The 18,054-nt window shown below is 47.0% G+C and overlaps 1 protein-coding gene across 1 annotated transcript in view; it reads right to left on the bottom strand.

Annotated features, from left to right (window-relative positions):
- The window catches only part of LOC146869700 (uncharacterized), a 664,652-nt gene that overhangs the window by 170,658 nt on the left and 475,940 nt on the right, over positions 1–18,054 (bottom strand). The window contains exon 18 of the mRNA XM_085640198.1: positions 1,926–2,074. Within this exon, the coding sequence (XP_085496324.1) occupies positions 1,926–2,074 (149 nt within the window). The remainder of the gene's footprint in view (positions 1–1,925; positions 2,075–18,054) is intronic.

Here is an 18,054-nt window from a genome sequence, read left to right as displayed (position 1 = left end):
CCTCTCAGCTGGGCTAGAGGTAGACTAAAAGGTGAGGTAGGGCCTCTAAACTGGGTATGTAGGTAGATTAAGAAGTGAGGCAGGGTCTCTCAGCTGTGTGTAGAGGTAGAGGAAGAAGTGAGGCAGGGCCTCTCAGCTGAGGTAGAGGTAGATGAAGGAGTGAGGCAGGGCCTCCCAGCTGTGGGTAAAGGCAGATGAAGAAGTGAGACAGGGCCTCCCAGCTGGGGGTAGAGGCAGATGAAGAAGTGAGGCAGGCCTCTCAGCTGGCAGTAGAGGTAGATGAATAAGTGAAGCAGAACCTCTCGGCTAGGGGTAGAGGTGGATGAAGAAGTGAGGCAGGGCCTCTTAGTTGGGGGTAGAGGTAGTTGAAGAAGTGAGGCAGGACCTCTAAGCTAGAGGTAGAGGTAGATGAAGAAGTGAGGCAGGGCCCCTCAGCTGGGATAAGAGGTAGATGAAGAAGTGAGGCAGGGCCTCTCAGATTGGGTATAGGTAGATGAAGAACTGAGGCAGGGCCTCTCAGCTGGGGTAGAGGTAGATGATGAAGTGAGGCAGGGCCTCTCAGCTGGGCTAGAGGTAGACTAAAAGGTGAGCTAGGGCCTCTAAACTGGGTATGTAGGTAGATGAAGAAGTGAGGCAGGGTCTCTCAGCTGTGTGTAGAGGTAGAGGAAGAAGTGAGGCAGGGCCTCTCAGCTGAGGCAGAGGTAGATGAAGGAGTGAGGCAGGGCCTCCCAGCTGTGGGTAAAGGCCGATGAAGAAGTGAGGCAGGGCCTCCCAGCTGGGGGTAGAGGCAGATGAAGAAGTGAGGCAGGCCTCTCAGCTGGCAGTAGAGGTAGATGAATAAGTGAAGCAGAACCTCTCGGCTAGGGGTAGAGGTAGATGAAGAAGTGAGGCAGGGCCTCTTATTTGGGGGTAGAGGTAGTTGAAGAAGTGAGGCAGGGCCTCTTAGTTGGGGGTAGAGGTAGTTGAAGAAGTGAGGCAGGACCTCTCAGCTAGAGGTAGAGGTAGATGAAGAAGTGAGGCAGGGCCCCTCAGCTGGGAGAAGAGGTAGATGAAGAAGTGAGGCAGGGCATCTCAGATTGGGTATAGGTAGATGAAGAACTGAGGCAGGGCCTCTCAGCTGGGGTAGAGGTAGATGAAGAAGTGAGGCAGGGCCTCTCAGCTGGGGTAGAGGTAGATGAAGAACTGAGGCAGGGCCTCTCAGCTGGGGGTAGGTGTAGATGGAGGAGTAAGGCAGGGCCCCTCACCAGGGGTAAACTTAGATGAAGAAGTAAGGCAGGCCCTTTTAGCTGAGAGGTAAATGTAGTATGAGAAGTGATGAAGGTGCGTAGCTAGGAGTTGGAGGTAGAATTAGAAGCGAGGCAGGGCCCTTCAACTAGCATGTGGAGGTAGAATGGCAGGTGAGACAGACCCATCCGATGGGCACTGGAATGATTGGCGAGGCAGGGTCTCCTACTTGGGATGTAGAGGCAGTAAGAGAAGTGAAATAGTCTCTCGAAGCTAGGAGGAGCAGTATGCAGAGGGAGTGTGGCCAGGCCCCACAGCTAAAAGGAAGAGCTATAATGAGCTGAGAAGCTAAGGGGTTTAGCAATGAGGGAGAGGTACCAAGCCCACAGAAGTAAGTTAGCACCTCTCAGGTGGGAGGGATACTAGTTATAGGAAGTGAGGCCAGGTCTCAGTTAGGTCATAGAGGTGAAAGGACAGGCGAGGCAGGCCCATTCAGCTGTAGAATGAGATGCAATAGGGCCTCTCAGCTGGGAGTTGGGCAGGGCCTCTCAGACTGAAGGGGCAGCGGGCTTAGGAAGTTAAGTCTGGCCTCTTCAGGAGCTGAGCAATGGGATCTGATGTGAGTGCACCCCACTCCTCTTCCCCGTAGCCCCTCATTACAGCCAGTTGCTATCCCTCCCTTCATGCAGTGTAGGACTCACCTGGTTTGGGTGCCGCGAAGACTTGTACCTCACAAAGAGCCAGATATTGATGCGCTGTTGTACTACTGATCGTGACGTAGCGCCCTGCCATCCCTCCACAGTTGAAGGATGTTGTTCCCTTCTGCTCTAACAAATTGATGAGCACACACCTGCACGTGAAAACACAGACTGGTGAATGACCGCTCCCTATTACCGCATTCCTGTGGTATCCTGTCCTCTCTCCTGGCCTGGTGGTGGATGTTGTGAGGCACGTGGATGGCGTGAGGCTCTTATCCGTATCAGTAGGAGCATCCTGACTCCTAGCCTGGTGTGGTACGTTGTGAGTCATGTGGATTGTCTGATATCATACGTGTGCATATCCTATGCCTATCTGTTGGAGTAACCAGACTCCTAGCCTGGTGTGGGACGTTGTGAGTCATGTGGACTGCGTGATATCATACATGTAAGGGTTCTATCCCTTTCAGTTAGAGCATCTTGACTCCTAGCCCGGTGTAGGGTGTTGTGAGTCACGTGGACTGTGTGATATCATATGTGTAAGGGTCCTATCCATATTCGTTATAGTATCTTGACTCCTAGCCCAGTGTCGGACATTGTGAGTCACGTGGACTGTGTGATATCATACGTGTTAGGGTCCTATCCCTTTCCATTAGAGTATCCTGACTCCATACTGGTGTGGGACATTGTGAGTCATGTGGACGGTGTGATATCATACGTGTGAGTGTTCTATCCCTACTCCTTAGAGTATCCTGACTCCTAGCCCGGTGTGGGACATTGTGAGTCATATGGACTGTGTGATATCATGAGTGTGCGTGTCCTATCCCTATCTGTTGAAATATCCTGACACCAGGGATTGTGTAGGACATTGTGAGTCACATGGACTGGGTGATATCATACGTGTGCGTGTCCTATACCTATCTGTTAGAGCAGTGTTCTTCAATCTGTGGGGCGCGCCACCATTCCAGGGGGAGCGCGCCACCATTCCAGGGGGAGCGCGCCACCATTCCAGGGGGAGCGCGCACTCCACACGAAAATCTGATTGCTGATATTCGGCCATAACGGAGGTTTTGAAAACAGCGGGATGGCAACCCTCACACCTTCAGCCCTTGATGAGCTGTTAAGAGGGGCTTGAAGGTGACAGAGGGAGGGGCTGCAGCTTCAGGCGCAGGGGCATCTATTCAGATGCAAACAGCCCTGAATGCGTCTCTGCAATTTAGAGCGGCCTCACACATTCCCTTTCTGCCCAGGGCCCCAAACATCCTAGAACCGGCCCTGATTACCCCGAGGCAGCACGTGGTTCTCTTCACAGAGCTTAATTACTGTCACTAAATTGTAAGCAAACCTCGGTTCTGCAAACATGCAGTGTATAATTGGAATAAAATTAAGAAATGGCACAATCGCACCCACACTGATTAAACAAAGTATGGAGGGCAATCAGTTAAATCAGTTCTCTTGGAGTATCTCCTTTAAGTACAGTACATCACAGTGGGGGATGGCAAAACTAACATTTTGGAAAGAGAGCCTGTCTTCTCGTTGTCTTGTCCAGGATGGGGCGATGAGCCCTACCCCTCCCTGGAATACTTGAAAACTGCATGCCCACCCCTGTGCCCACCCTGGTGGATCCTGTCCAAGTCCTGGAGTGGCTCCTGCAGCGAGGGTGAAGTTCTTGATGGGCCTCTTCTCAAAAAGGCTCAGCTCAAAATTAATATGAAAAGGTGAGCGAGTGAGTAAGTGAAGGGATGGGTGGATGGCTGGATGAATTAGTGAAAGGGTGAATGGATGAATGAAAGATTGAATAGATGGAGAATGAGAGAGGATGGATAGATTGATGAGTGAGTGGAAGGATGGATGAGAGAAAAGGTAAATAGCTGAATGTATGGGTGGAAGGGTAGCTGGATGGGTAAAAGGGTGGATGGATGAGTGAAAGGATGGATGAGTGAAAGGATGGATGAGTGAAAGGATGGATGAGTGAAAAGGTGGATGATGAGTGGGTGGATGGATGAGTGAAATGTTGGATGGATTGATGAATTGATAAGTGCAAGGGTGAATGGATGGAAGGATGAGTGAAAGGGTGGATGTAAGGATGGATGAGTAAGTGAAGGGGAGGGTAGATGGACAAAAGGATGAATAGATGAGTGAAGGAGTGAAAGGATAGATGGATGAGAGAAAGGATGGATGAGTGATAGGGTCAATGGATGGATTAATGAGTGGATGAGTAGATGGATGGGTGGGTGGATGGATGGATGGAAGGAAGGATGGCTAAGTGAAAGGGTCGATGGAGAGGGAAAGGGAGGATGGATGGATGACTGAAAGGGTGGATGGGTGGAAGGATGAGTGACTGGGTGGATGGATGAGTAAGTGAAAGGATGGCTGGATGGGTGAAAGGGTGGATGGCTGGATGGGTGAAAGGGTAAATGGCTGGATGGATGAGTGAATGGATGGGTAGAAGAGTGAATGGATGAGTGTACAGATGGATAGGCTGAAAGGGTGGATGGATGAATGATGGATGAGTGAAAGGATGGATGAAGGAATGGTTGAGTGAAATGATAGATGGAAGGATATGTGATGGATAGGTTTGCAAATGGTTGAATATGTTTGGATTTGGCTGGGCTTACTTATATACTATGGTGTGACCTCCTCTGATGTGTCTGTAAAACGTACCTCTGCAATTTAGAGCGGCCTCACACATTCCCTTTCTGCCCAGGGCCCCAAACATCCTAGAACCGGCCCTGATTACCCCGAGGCAGCACGTGGTTCTCTTCACAGAGCTTAATTACTGTCACTAAATTGTAAGCAAACCTCGGTTCTGCAAACATGCAGTGTATAATTGGAATAAAATTAAGAAATGGCACAATCGCACCCACACTGATTAAACAAAGTATGGAGGGCAATCAGTTAAATCAGTTCTCTTGGAGTATCTCCTTTAAGTACAGTACATCACAGTGGGGGATGGCAAAACTAACATTTTGGAAAGAGAGCCTGTCTTCTCGTTGTCTTGTCCAGGATGGGGCGAGGAGCCCTACCCCTCCCTGGAATACTTGAAAACTGCATGCCCACCCCTGTGCCCACCCTGGTGGATCCTGTCCAAGTCCTGGAGTGGCTCCTGCAGCGAGGGTGAAGTTCTTGATGGGCCTCTTCTCAAAAAGGCTCAGCTCAAAATTAATATGAAAAGGTGAGCGAGTGAGTAAGTGAAGGGATGGGTGGATGGCTGGATGAATTAGTGAAAGGGTGAATGGATGAATGAAAGATTGAATAGATGGAGAATGAGAGAGGATGGATAGATTGATGAGTGAGTGGAAGGATGGATGAGAGAAAAGGTAAATAGCTGAATGTATGGGTGGAAGGGTAGCTGGATGGGTAAAAGGGTGGATGGATGAGTGAAAGGATGGATGAGTGAAAGGATGGATGAGTGAAAAGGTGGATGATGAGTGGGTGGATGGATGAGTGAAATGTTGGATGGATTGATGAATTGATAAGTGCAAGGGTGAATGGATGGAAGGATGAGTGAAAGGGTGGATGTAAGGATGGATGAGTAAGTGAAGGGGAGGGTAGATGGACAAAAGGATGAATAGATGAGTGAAGGAGTGAAAGGATAGATGGATGAGAGAAAGGATGGATGAGTGATAGGGTCAATGGATGGATTAATGAGTGGATGAGTAGATGGATGGGTGGGTGGATGGATGGATGGAAGGAAGGATGGCTAAGTGAAAGGGTCGATGGAGAGGGAAAGGGAGGATGGATGGATGACTGAAAGGGTGGATGGGTGGAAGGATGAGTGACTGGGTGGATGGATGAGTAAGTGAAAGGATGGCTGGATGGGTGAAAGGGTGGATGGCTGGATGGGTGAAAGGGTAAATGGCTGGATGGATGAGTGAATGGATGGGTAGAAGAGTGAATGGATGAGTGTACAGATGGATAGGGTGAAAGGGTGGATGGATGAATGATGGATGAGTGAAAGGATGGATGAAGGAATGGTTGAGTGAAATGATAGATGGAAGGATATGTGATGGATAGGTTTGCAAATGGTTGAATATGTTTGGATTTGGCTGGGCTTACTTATATACTATGGTGTGACCTCCTCTGATGTGTCTGTAAAACGTACCTATTGTCCTGAAGTTTTGTCCTGAATTTTGACCTTCTGTCCTGAATTTGTGTCCTGAATTTTGACCCTTTGTCCTGAATTTTTACACTCACCGTTGGCAGTAGCAAAAATCCATCCACAGATTGACCGTCTCTGTGGTGAAAAACAGGCACACCCGTCACATTAATGTTGGTGGTGTTATTATCAATCTGTCACGTGTAAAACAAAGCATCCTAGTAAAAACAATTTGCACACATTTTACCTTGGAACATTTTGTTTGTTTTGAGCCGTGTAATAAGCCTGTCATTAACCACACCCACTCACAAACCTACAGTTCACTAAACTCCCATTGCGTTGAACATTATTTGCCGGATATGGCCCGGGATATGCGGGTGGCAGTCAATTATGTAGTGTACAAGACTCCAGAAATTTCTGTCAGGTGGTGGGGGGGGCCCGACATTTCAAAAAATTCAGTTGGGGGGGCTCAACCTACAAAAGTTTGAAGACCTCTGTGTTAGAGTATTTTGACTCCTAAGCTTGTGTAGGATGTTGTGAGTCACGTGTAAGGGTCCTATGTTGGGAAGATGTCATACATGTGAGTGTCGTATTCCTATCCGTTGGAGTATCCTGACTCCTTGGCGTGTGTAGGATGTTGTGTGTCATATGGAATGCATACTGTGGTAAGTTAAAGTGTTCTATCCTTGCAGTGACAGTTTTGATCTGCAGCTTGGGGCTGAGCTCTTTACATCACAGCTGCTGGTGGGGTTCTCATGCCACTGATTGTTCCTGAATAAAACACCGGCACCTGTCCAACTCCTGGCTCTCCTTAACAGCCTGCAACTTGGAAAGGCAGGACCTCTTTTTTTTAATGAGAGAGAAAGAGAGAGAGAGAGAGAGAGAGAGAGAAAGACAGAGAGAGAGAGAGGGAGAGAGAGAGAGAGAGAGAGAGAGAGACAGAGAGAGAGAGAGAGAGCGAGAGAGCGAGAGAATGAGAATATATAAAAAACAAGCATTTACAATGCAACGGTCTCGGCATTGTAAAACGTTAGAGCTATTGTCATTGCTCATGACATTATTTTTGTTTATGTTTTTGTTTTTAAAACATTTAAACCTTTCGCTGCGGCGGAAATTCCGCCGCAGCGCGGGGGGGTGCGGGGGGGCAGCGCGGTGGCGCTGTGCTCATGACGGAGCCACTCCGTCATGAGCCACGGTTGAGCTGTGCTCATGACGGAGCGGTTCCGTCATGACTCCGCCCAGTTGCGTTGTCCCCCCGCACAGGCGGGGAAACAGCGCCGCGTGGGCGGAGTGGCCGCCAACGGTCGTGGCATGACGGAACCGCTCCGTCATGAGCACACGGCAACCGTGGCTCATGACGGAGCGGTTCCGTCATGAGCGGGGAAGGGGTTAAAGAAACGGCATTGTTATTTACAATGTCAATAGCTTAATCACTCTCAAAAGCGAGATTTATTATGCGAGCATTATTTGGGAAGTTTGGCAAATCCATAATTATGAGGAAAACGCTGCAGCATCGCAAAATGCCAGTGGCCCAGACTAATATGCATGATTAGTATTTGGATTCCATGCCCATACCTTCTTTGTCCTCTCTGCTGAAACTGCTGTCTGAAGTGTCAAATTTTATTAATACTAAACAAAAATCGCACTACCGTGCCAGGGCCAGACTTGGCGTTGATAATGATTGTTTGAAAAGGGAACTTTGAAAGGATACGAACTTGACCAATTCTGGTTTCAAAATATAAGAGAACACTGTAGAGGCATGCGTCTACCGACTGTTGTATATAATTTGGGATATATTTCTTAATCTGTCGAGTTCAGCCACTGCATGATTATATTGTTGTCTCTTTTTGAAACTCAGGAGCAGTAACATTGTCATGGTGTCACTAGGGCTTCAAGTGGATGCTTTTTCAATATTATATACAAGCCACAGTTACTGCTAATTTATCTTATGCAACTAACAACGATTGACAAAGCCAATAGTCCTAACTTGTTGTAGGTATCATGTTACTTGTTGTATCATTATGCCTGGATGCAATGACAAATGAGACAGCAAAATACAAGTCGTATGGACCCCGCGCAACACCGCCCCCCCACCCCCACCCATTTTTTTTTTATCCCACTTAAAGCCCTGGGTAGGATACTCAACAACAGGGCCGAACTGGAACCCCAAAGTAGGCCTGGCAATTATGTCGGACCAGCTGGAGGGTCATGGGGGAGGTTAACTGTGAAGCACTTTTGCTACAGGAAACGCCCGATGCCCGGGCAAGCCAGCCCGGCCCTGCTCAACAACCCCGTTCTCTCCCGCATTTACCTGTGATCAGGCGCGCAACACCCATTGAACTCAAAGGGCTTCAGCCCCCCCCGTCGTGTGCGGCAGCCCGGGATGAGACAGCTTCCCGGGCAGACACAAAGCCGCGCCCGCCCGAGCACTTCACAGGTCTTTAAAAAGACCATTTGCATGTTAATGAGGCCTCGCTGTTGGTTCACCCCTTCTAAGAACCCCCGCAGCTCCACTCTGCCTAGATTCAGCCCCCCCCCACCCCCGAAATCAGCGCCACTCTGCCTACTGTTTAAAGATTCAGCCCCCCCCGAAATTTTTGCTTAGCCCCCCCCCCGAACATTAACTAGCAAGTGATTTCGCTGGTCGCTTTTTCACAAGCTCTGAACTTTGGCAGTGATGTTTCCCCTTGATAGAGAAGTTTCAGTTTCTGTATTTGGATTCCATGCCCATTCCTTCTTTGTCCTCTCTGCAGAAACTGCTGTCTGAAGTGTCAAATTTTATTAATACTAAACAAAAATCGCACTACCGTGCCAGAGCCAGACTTGCCGTTGATAATGATTGTTTGAAAAGGGAACTTTGAAAGGATATGAACTTGACCAATTCTGGTTTCAAAATATAAGAGAACACTGTAGAGGCATGCGTCTACCGACTGTTATATATAATTTGGGATATATTTCTTAATCTGTCGAGTTCAGCCACTGCATGATTATATTGTTGTCTCTTTTTGAAACTCAGGAGCAGTAACATTGTCGTGGTGTCACTAGGGCTTCAAGTGGATGCTTTTTCAATATTATATACAAGCCACAGTTACTGCTAATTTATCTTATGCAACTAACAACGATTGACAAAGCCAATAGTCCTAACTTGTTGTAGGTATCATGTTACTTGTTGTATCATTATGCCTGGATGCAATGACAAAAGAGACAGCAAAATACAAGTCGTATAGACCCCGCGCAACACCGCCCCCCACCCCCACCCATTTTTTTTTATCCCACTTAAAGCCCTGGGTAGGATACTCAACAACAGGGCCGAACTGGAACCCCAAAGTAGGCCTGGCAATTATGTCGGACCAGCTGGAGGGTCATGGGGGAGGTTAACTGTGAAGCACTTTTGCTACAGGAAACGCTCGATGCCCGGGCAAGCCAGCCCGGCCCTGCTCAACAACCCCGTTCTCTCCCGCATTTACCTGTGATCAGGCGCGCAACGCCCATTGAACTCAAAGGGCTTCAGCCCCCCCCCCCCGTCGTGTGCGGCAGCCCGGGATGAGACAGCTTCCCGGGCAGACACAAAGCCGCGCCCGAGCACTTCACAGGTCTTTAAAAAGACCATTTGCATGTTAATGAGGCCTTGCTGTTGGTTCACCCCTTCTAAGAACCCCCGCAGCTCCACTCTGCCTAGATTCAGCCCCCCCACCCCCGAAATCAGCGCCACTCTGCCTACTGTTTAAAGATTCAGCCCCCCCGAAATTTTTGCTTAGCTCCCCCCCCCCGAACATTAACTAGCAAGTGATTTCGCTGGTCGCTTTTTCACAAGCTCTGAACTTTGGCAGTGATGTTTCCCCTTGATAGAGAAGTTTCAGTTTCTGTATTTGGATTCCATGCCCATTCCTTCTTTGTCCTCTCTGCTGAAACTGCTGTCTGAAGTGTCACATTTTATTAATACTAAACAAAAATCGCACTACCGTGCCAGGGCCAGACTTGGCGTTGATAATGATTGTTTGAAAAGGGAACTTTGAAAGGATACGAACTTGACCAATTCTGGTTTCACAATATAAGAGAACACTGTAGAGGCATGCGTCTACCGACTGTTATATATAATTTGGGATATATTTCTTAATCTGTCGAGTTCAGCCACTGCATGATTATATTGTTGTCTCTTTTTGAAACTCAGGAGCAGTAACATTGTCGTGGTGTCACTAGGACTTCAAGTGGATGCTTTTTCAATATTATATACAAGCCACAGTTACTGCTAAATTATCTTATGCAACTAACAACGGTTGACAAAGCCAATAGTCCTAACTTGTTGTGGGTATCATGTTACTTGTTGTATCATTATGCCTGGATGCAATGACAAAAGAGACAGCAAAATACAAGTCGTATAGACCCTGCGCAACACCGCCCCCCACCCCCACCCATTATTTTTTATCCCACTTAAAGCCCTGGGTAGGATACTCAACAACAGGGCCGAACTGGAACCCCAAAGTAGGCCTGGCAATTATGTCGGACCAGCTGGAGGGTCATGGGGGAGGTTAACTGTGAAGCACTTTTGCTACAGGAAACGCCCGATGCCCGGGCAAGCCAGCCCGGCCCTGCTCAACAACCCCGTTCTCTCCCGCATTTACCTGTGATCAGGCGCGCAACACCCATTGAACTCAAAGGGCTTCAGCCCCCCCCCCCCCGTTTTGTGTGGCAGCTTCCCAGGCAGACACAAAGCCGCGCCCGAGCACTTCACAGGTCTTTAAAAAGACCATTTGCATGTTAATGAGGCCTCGCTGTTGGTTCACCCCTTCTAAGAACCCCCATGTATATTTACATCAAACTCCTTTTACCGCCACTCAGTGCCTTGCTGCAACAGAGAATCTTCGGTACCTCAGTACTTGCCGCGTTTTGCAAAAAGCATATTTCCAAGCAGTCATCGAACACCGCCGCCTTTCTCCGAGGCAGAGCAGAAATGCCTCGGAGAAACGCAGCGTCGTTTTCGGATTCGGGGGCGTGTTTTGCTGTTATCTCCTCCAGCCATTGGCTGGAGGAGATAATTAGACTTTCTACAAAAAACACGTCCCCCGATCCGAAAAGGACGGGGCCTGATCGGAGTGACGGGACCTCTTCTCCAATGGCTGGCCAGCATTGAAGAGGCCAGCCAATGGAGAACAGGGGAGAAGAGGGGCGGGTTCAAGCCCCTCTTCTCCAAGTCATTAAATCTCCGACTTCCGGTTCTGCCTTTGGCAGACCGGCGGTCCTCGACCTAAAAATGGGGGTCCCAAAACACAAAATACCCATGCATTTCCACAGACTTCTTTTGGCAGTGCTTCTGCAAAATCTACGGAACTGAATTACACCAAATTCGGCAGAAAGCTAGATCTTGGTGCATAGGTTGTACTTTTTGTGATTTGGCTTAAATCCATTTAGTAGTTATTGAAAAATGAAGGTGAATTTTTTTTTGTATATATGGACGGTTGAGTGTCTCGAAACCAGTTTAAAAAATAGAGATTTTTGTTTAGCCCAGAGAGCTTTTTTTCCCTTGGCCCAATTTGAGCTCACGGAAGTCAAACTCATGCGTGCGCAACACTTTGATTGAATGCCAGCAACATGAGAAAAATGTCACTGGCAGCCATCATAGGACTTGGGGACTTAGTCACTTGTCCTGTTTAAAATTATAAATAATATAAGGCGGCAGAGTAGGCATACCCGGCACCCATAGTCCCTGTGAAGGGGACCAAGAGGGTCACCGCAGAGACCAAAAAAAGAAAAATTATTGGTGGCATTTTCTGTGACCCTGCGGGACTCCAGCAGTATCACGGCAAACAAATAGAAAATGCTGGCCCGCCATTTATTATAAGTGAATTGGGGAGCGGGTATGAGTGGGGACCCCCTCCCCAAACCCATTTTTTGCCCTGGGGACCCCATCCCCCAGTGGTAAAAATGAGCAAGGCCCTGCAGCCCCCCTCGCCGAGACTTTAATGGCCCGGGGGCACCATCCCCCAGGGCCGATTCCCTCTCAAGTCTTTAAAGACCCCAGGGACCCTATCGTCCAAGGACAACTCTATTGCTCTGTGCTGAGGAGTCCAGCCTTGAGGTAGAGCAGTTTCGGGCAGGCAAGGCGTGTCTACTCCCAAGCAGTGGGAGATTTAAACATGCTACCGCCAGGTGGGAGCAGGCTTCTTTTTATCTGCCCGCAATGCTGCAGGCAGGGAAGCAGATATTGCTCCCACCCGGAAGGAACAAGAAAACATTGCTGGTGCCTCCGGGCGGTAAAAATGCTGGCTCCTGCACCATACGGGGAGAAGGCTGGGGCCTCAGGGGCTCTCTACGCAGCTCCCCAACTTGAAATCTATGGGTTCCCTTAGGCCCCAGTGGTTGAGAGCCTTAGGGCCCAAGAAGGCTCAGGGAGGAAATCTCAGCCCCCACCCCCACTTTTTATTGCATTTGTCCCAAGGGAATGGGGACCCTGGGGACTATTAAGGCTAAGGGAGGTGGGGCCGCATGCCCATTCCTTTTAGATTTTGGCCCCAGGGGATGAGGTCGACGAGGCCCAAGAAGGCTCGAGGATGGATTTACATGCCCCCTCCCCTTAATAAGGCTCAGGGATGAGGGCGATGCAGCCCTTCCCCTTTTATATAGCTTTTAGCCCAGGGGATAGGGTCAATATGTATCTTTATGTTTTAATCTGAATGGAGAATTTTGTCGGAACGATGTGTAGGTGTAGCAAATAGCAGTATTGTGTAAATTAAGCTAGTGCGGAGCATAATGTATCCAGATATACTCTTGTCTGCTATCAGACAGCTTTGAGTAAGGTGCTCTCTCAATGGAAGAACTGATTTAGTTAACTGTTACTTTTGAGGCAACTTTATAATAATTCTTCCTCTTACTTATTTGATGTTGATTGATTTGAACTTCATATTTACTAATCCATTCATGAATTGATTATTGACTAACATTAATGTGATGTTTTTGAATCTGTAAACATGTTAACCTTTTTAATGGGTGGTCCAGTAGGGTATGCAGTTCCTGTCACAAGGCAAGAAAGGGGGGAAAGGTCAGTGGGGAACTGAGACAGCAGATGGGGGGATCTGATTGCTCAGATGCAAGACCCCTCACACACCCAGGTGGGTGTCATGCTTCATCATAAGGCAGCTCATGTAACTGGCCACGATTTTTTAAGCAAAATCCTATCTACGTCAAGGCAGGCGCGAAGTGGGCGAAAGGTTTTCTGTACAGCACCCATGCAGAGTGGGCAACGTTTGACAGTATATCTGAGCTTTGCATAGAAGGGTACCAGTACAAACCTTGTACTAGGAATCATGCATCCCTGAAAGATGTGAGCTTGGCCCAAGACAACAAGAAAGTGCACCAGCAGAGGGGGTGTCAGCACCACAGCCATAGTTCAGTGGATATAGGGTTGTTCTGCTCTCTCCCTTTCACATTATGCAAAGCAGCAACTTTGCTTGCTGGCCTGTGTTGCGTGAAGAAATTGTAAATGTACATAATATATTGGGTGGAGGTGCAAAAAACAGGTTGAATATGAGGAATATGTTTAAAAATAAAAAGAAATTGAATGCAAAAAACCTAAGATTAAAAAGTGAAGTTCTGGTTCAGTTTGCTTCATATGTTTAAAAACCTCTGAACTCCTCTGAAAATACCACTGTTTAAGTGCAGTTGTGGTTACAAAACAAAACCTAAATACCACTGAAAAGCACCAGTTATGGTTCAATGAAGTAACCATAACTTGTGTCCCTGTCATGCGCTGCCTAGAACCTCATATATTACATAACTCATGACGTTAAGTGATAATATTGATGACATCACTAGTAAATTCTCAAATGACATTTATCTGTTATATTTCTAGACTTGACTGACATGTTCTTGGTACCACAGGAATATCCCTGAAAGATATATTGAGCATCAACAACCAAAAAAGTATTTCGTAAACATGGCAATTTCAGATCTCTGAACCATAAAAGGGAAACTTCTGGGGCATATTTACAAGCCCCTATCGCCACCACAACATCACTTTTAGAGGCGTTTTGATGGGGATAGGGTCTTTGCCTTAATTACAAGGTGACGTTAAGCCACTTAATGTGACCTAATCTGCCTTGTAAATTAGGCCCCTTTTCATGCTACACTTATAAAGGCCGATTACGATCTCGTTCGGAAAGCGTACCGACCGACTCGGTTCCAGAACACTTTCCGTCCGACTCGGATCTTCCCCTCAACACAGGTACCCTTGAACTGTTGTGCAAGGGAGCCAGCATTGGTGCTAGGCAGCTAAAGTTAGCACCAGCACAGAAGGAAATGCAGGGCCGCACCATATTCTAGTAACAATGGTGCAGCGTTGCGTTTCTAAAGTGACGAAACGTCTCATTAGCCTTCTTGGCTTAACGACACGCTTTGCCACTTTCTCATAAATATGCCTCTAATCTCTTTGCCCTTGCATGTTGCTTCAGTTGCCCCATAATCTCACACTTTGCCTCTGTGCCAAATGTAAATCATTGTGAAAGCAGAAAGCAATAGTTACAAGTAAAAAAGAAAGCTGCCTCCCTGTTGGAAGAGGTTTTGGGGTTGAAACAAGCCGTGTTATGCAAAAATATCAGGGGGGGATATTGCACATCAAGAGATGGCATGAACAAAAGTGTAAATTACAGTAAATACACAATTGTGTAGCAAACCAATCATTTTTAGAGGCGGTGCAAAACATGTTACTTTAAAAAATTTGAGGATTCCAAAAAAACACACAGCTGTATAAATTGGATTCCTTGAGTGCACAGGCACAGCCCACACAGACCTGGACGTGGCCACTCTGCTTCAGTGTTGACACTACAGAGGCTGGTGTTCTGGTCTGTGTGCACCCACTCCTCCTGCCATCAGCTTTCTTTGGCATCTGTACCTCCGTGCAGAGATTGGCAGAGCAGGCATGGGTACCAAACGTAAGTACTTCTGATGCTGTTGACCCTACATCTCGGCCCACTTGCACTCATGTCCACGAGGGAGACAAGTGTGGCGCACACACATTAGCACTAACATTCTGCTTGCAGTTCACAGGGATTTCTGATAACAGTCGTGCTTCCTGGTGAACTACTCGTCCATTCACTCGTTCATCACATGATGCTCCGCTCACCAGAACAACATGAGGTAAAAGGCCCTGCCCGTCTGCAGGGCGCTTGGTGAGTCGCTGAGAGGACAGAGTGCGCCACACTAAAGCCAGACCTATTGGCATTGGTAATGTTGTTTGGTGTGATATTTCTCTTTGTGTCTTGCAGTCACATACTAATGACAGCATTCACAATTCTCACACACTAGGTGTCTCACACTACCAAAACAACTCTCACACCATTCATATACTAACAGAGGCATGCTACTTGGACCATTCTTACACCCTCACTTCCCAGACCAGCAAAAAAAACAGTGGGTCGGGCTGATAGCTGAAAGCGCTTCTTCACTGACTGATGGGATTGTGTTTGAAATTGTTGTTGTCTGAGTGGATGAATGCAATAATAAGTCAACAAGTGGCTGGATGGATCCGTGAGTGACTAGATTCAGAAATAATTAGTGAGTGAGTGTATGGGTGGATGAGTGAATTTCAGTTACAAACCAAACCCACTTGATTTGCCAAAGTGCCAGGGCAGGGCACTTGCAGCTTTCTATATGTTGTGCCTGCAGAGAGGGTGGCAGTGTACATTGACCTAAGTGTGACAGTGTCAGTGCTTTTAGAACAAGCATTATGCAGTGCCTCTACCCACTTACACATCTCTCCATATAACATGCTTTTTTGATCCAATGGTTTTAAAGCAAAGGATGCCTCTGAGTTAAGTTTTTGCAAGGGTTGAATTATCAAGATATATTATTGCACTGCACTAGTTTAATGTTGGAGCTAACTGGCTATGTATATTGTGGGTATTCTTAAAATGAAGAGATTTGCTAGTGCTTGTTATCTAGAGACTCTCTCCAGGAAATAGAGTAAAAAGAACATAGAAATATTAAAAGCCTCATCTTTTTAATCCTACGCTGTTAGTTACTTCATGCTTCCAATCACTTTCCTTTGATTTAAAATATGTTTCCTCTGGAGTATTAACCCGTACAGCCCAGTAGCGAAGATGGCGTTACATAGCAGTCAATAAGGTTGTGAACATGTAGGTATTCTATCACCAACCTAAGTGACAAACACTGTGCTGTGCAATAATATATCTTGATAATTCAACCCTTGCAAAAACTTAACTCAGAGGCATCCTTTGCTTTTAACGAGATTCTAATTTCGCCACAGCAACTCAAAGAAGAACTACAAGCTCCATGTCAAGTTTTTCTTTGCCAACCCTTGAACAATAGATTGACACGAGATACCAAGACAAACTTCCATACTAACCACTCAGAAGTCACTCCGAAACATTTGCCCCCTAGGTGAAGATCAGTTCCTTTCCACAATACTTCAACCCGCCCAATCCGAAGAACCAATCCTCTATCGGAGAAAGACTTACCCTCCCTATTACGCTCCTATGATCTCCCAAAACCTAACCGCAACACCATGCTTCCAACAAGCTCCCCAAACATTCACTAGTCCAAACGATTCCTTCCAATATGTACAGACTCACTACACATAATCCAAGAGGTATAGTCGCAAACAATCTTAGACAAGTTCCCCTTCCTCAGGAACCCAACTCTTCCCTCATCAAGCCCTGTCTTAAATGTATACTACTAAATTGTAGATCTGCCTCAAGACATGCAGCTGACTTAGCTGACCTCATACTTACACAAGAACCGGACCTACTAATTTTGACCGAAACATGGTTAAATGAATCTTGTGCGCCCTTCCTCGATATACTGGTACCCCCAAACTATGAAATCATCAGACAAGATAGAATTGACAAGCCAGGGGGTGGCATTGCCTGCATACACCGGAACAATCTCTCAGTGAACCATTCCCAATCTCCAATATTCCCCTCTTGTGAATACATATGCTTAGATATCACTAGCAACATCAAACCAGTTTGCTCTCTGCACACTCTCTAGCATCCACCAGGCGACAACCTCACCTTCGTCGAACATCTCATGGACATAGTCTCTACAAATGCCGGTCAACACCCAAATATTTCTCGTAGACCTCAATCTCCATTGAAATGACCCCAATGACTCAGCGGTCAATAGTCTCAAAAACTTCCTCTGGGACCTCAACCTCACCCAAATCTGCAACAGCTCCACACATGATAAAGGAGCAATCCTTGACTTAGTCATCTCTAAAGCAGATTCCATTCAGCTAGATACGATCCATCCATGTGATTGGTCCGACCATCATATCATCAACTTCTTCATCAGTGAAACAGTGAAACTTAATTCGGCTCAACCCACAAGATCTAAAGTATGGAAGAGAGATCTGAGAAACCTTGTTACTAACATCATCACAACCTCCAGCTCCCAGATCCTTCTTCCCCCAGAAGGGCTATCTGATGTTCAAGATCTCACCAACCACTCCTTCAATTCCATGAACATGATATTAAACGAGGTCGCCCCCCTACAACTAAAGAGAGTCTCAACAAAAGACTCAAAATCCTGGTACCATGGAAGTCTCAATGAGGACAGACGATCCTTAAGACTAATTGAACGTAGATGGCGATCGGCTCCATCCGCCAACCACCTCAAGATGCTAAGAAGGAAGAGAAACGCCTACTACAGAAAGAGCAGACAATCTAAAGCAGACTTTTTCAGTTATCAATTAGACCAGGCCAAGAATCGGCCCAAAAATGTTTTCGAGCTAATCAAAACACAATCTAAGGATGCACGTCACCTCCCCGAAGCTAACTTAGGTTCACTATCCAACTGTGAATAGTTTGCCTCCTTCTTCACTGTGAAGACCGAAAACATAAAGATGGACCTAATCAACAATTTAAGCACACCTACTGACACACACATTGACTCTTCATCATCCCTTCCAGGATCCCCACATCAGAGCTCACCAAAGTGCGACCTAAAAAATAATGCATCTTGGTCATCCTTCAATACTTATAATGAAGAAACTATACTCAAAATGCTCACGGCTCTGAATCCTGC

Source organism: Triturus cristatus, chromosome 1_1 (genome assembly GCF_964204655.1).
Source record: "Triturus cristatus chromosome 1_1, aTriCri1.1, whole genome shotgun sequence".
Classification (NCBI taxonomy): domain Eukaryota; kingdom Metazoa; phylum Chordata; class Amphibia; order Caudata; family Salamandridae; genus Triturus; species Triturus cristatus.
The sequence above is the reverse complement of the archived record's forward strand: the minus strand, read 5'-3'. Positions and strand labels throughout refer to the sequence as shown.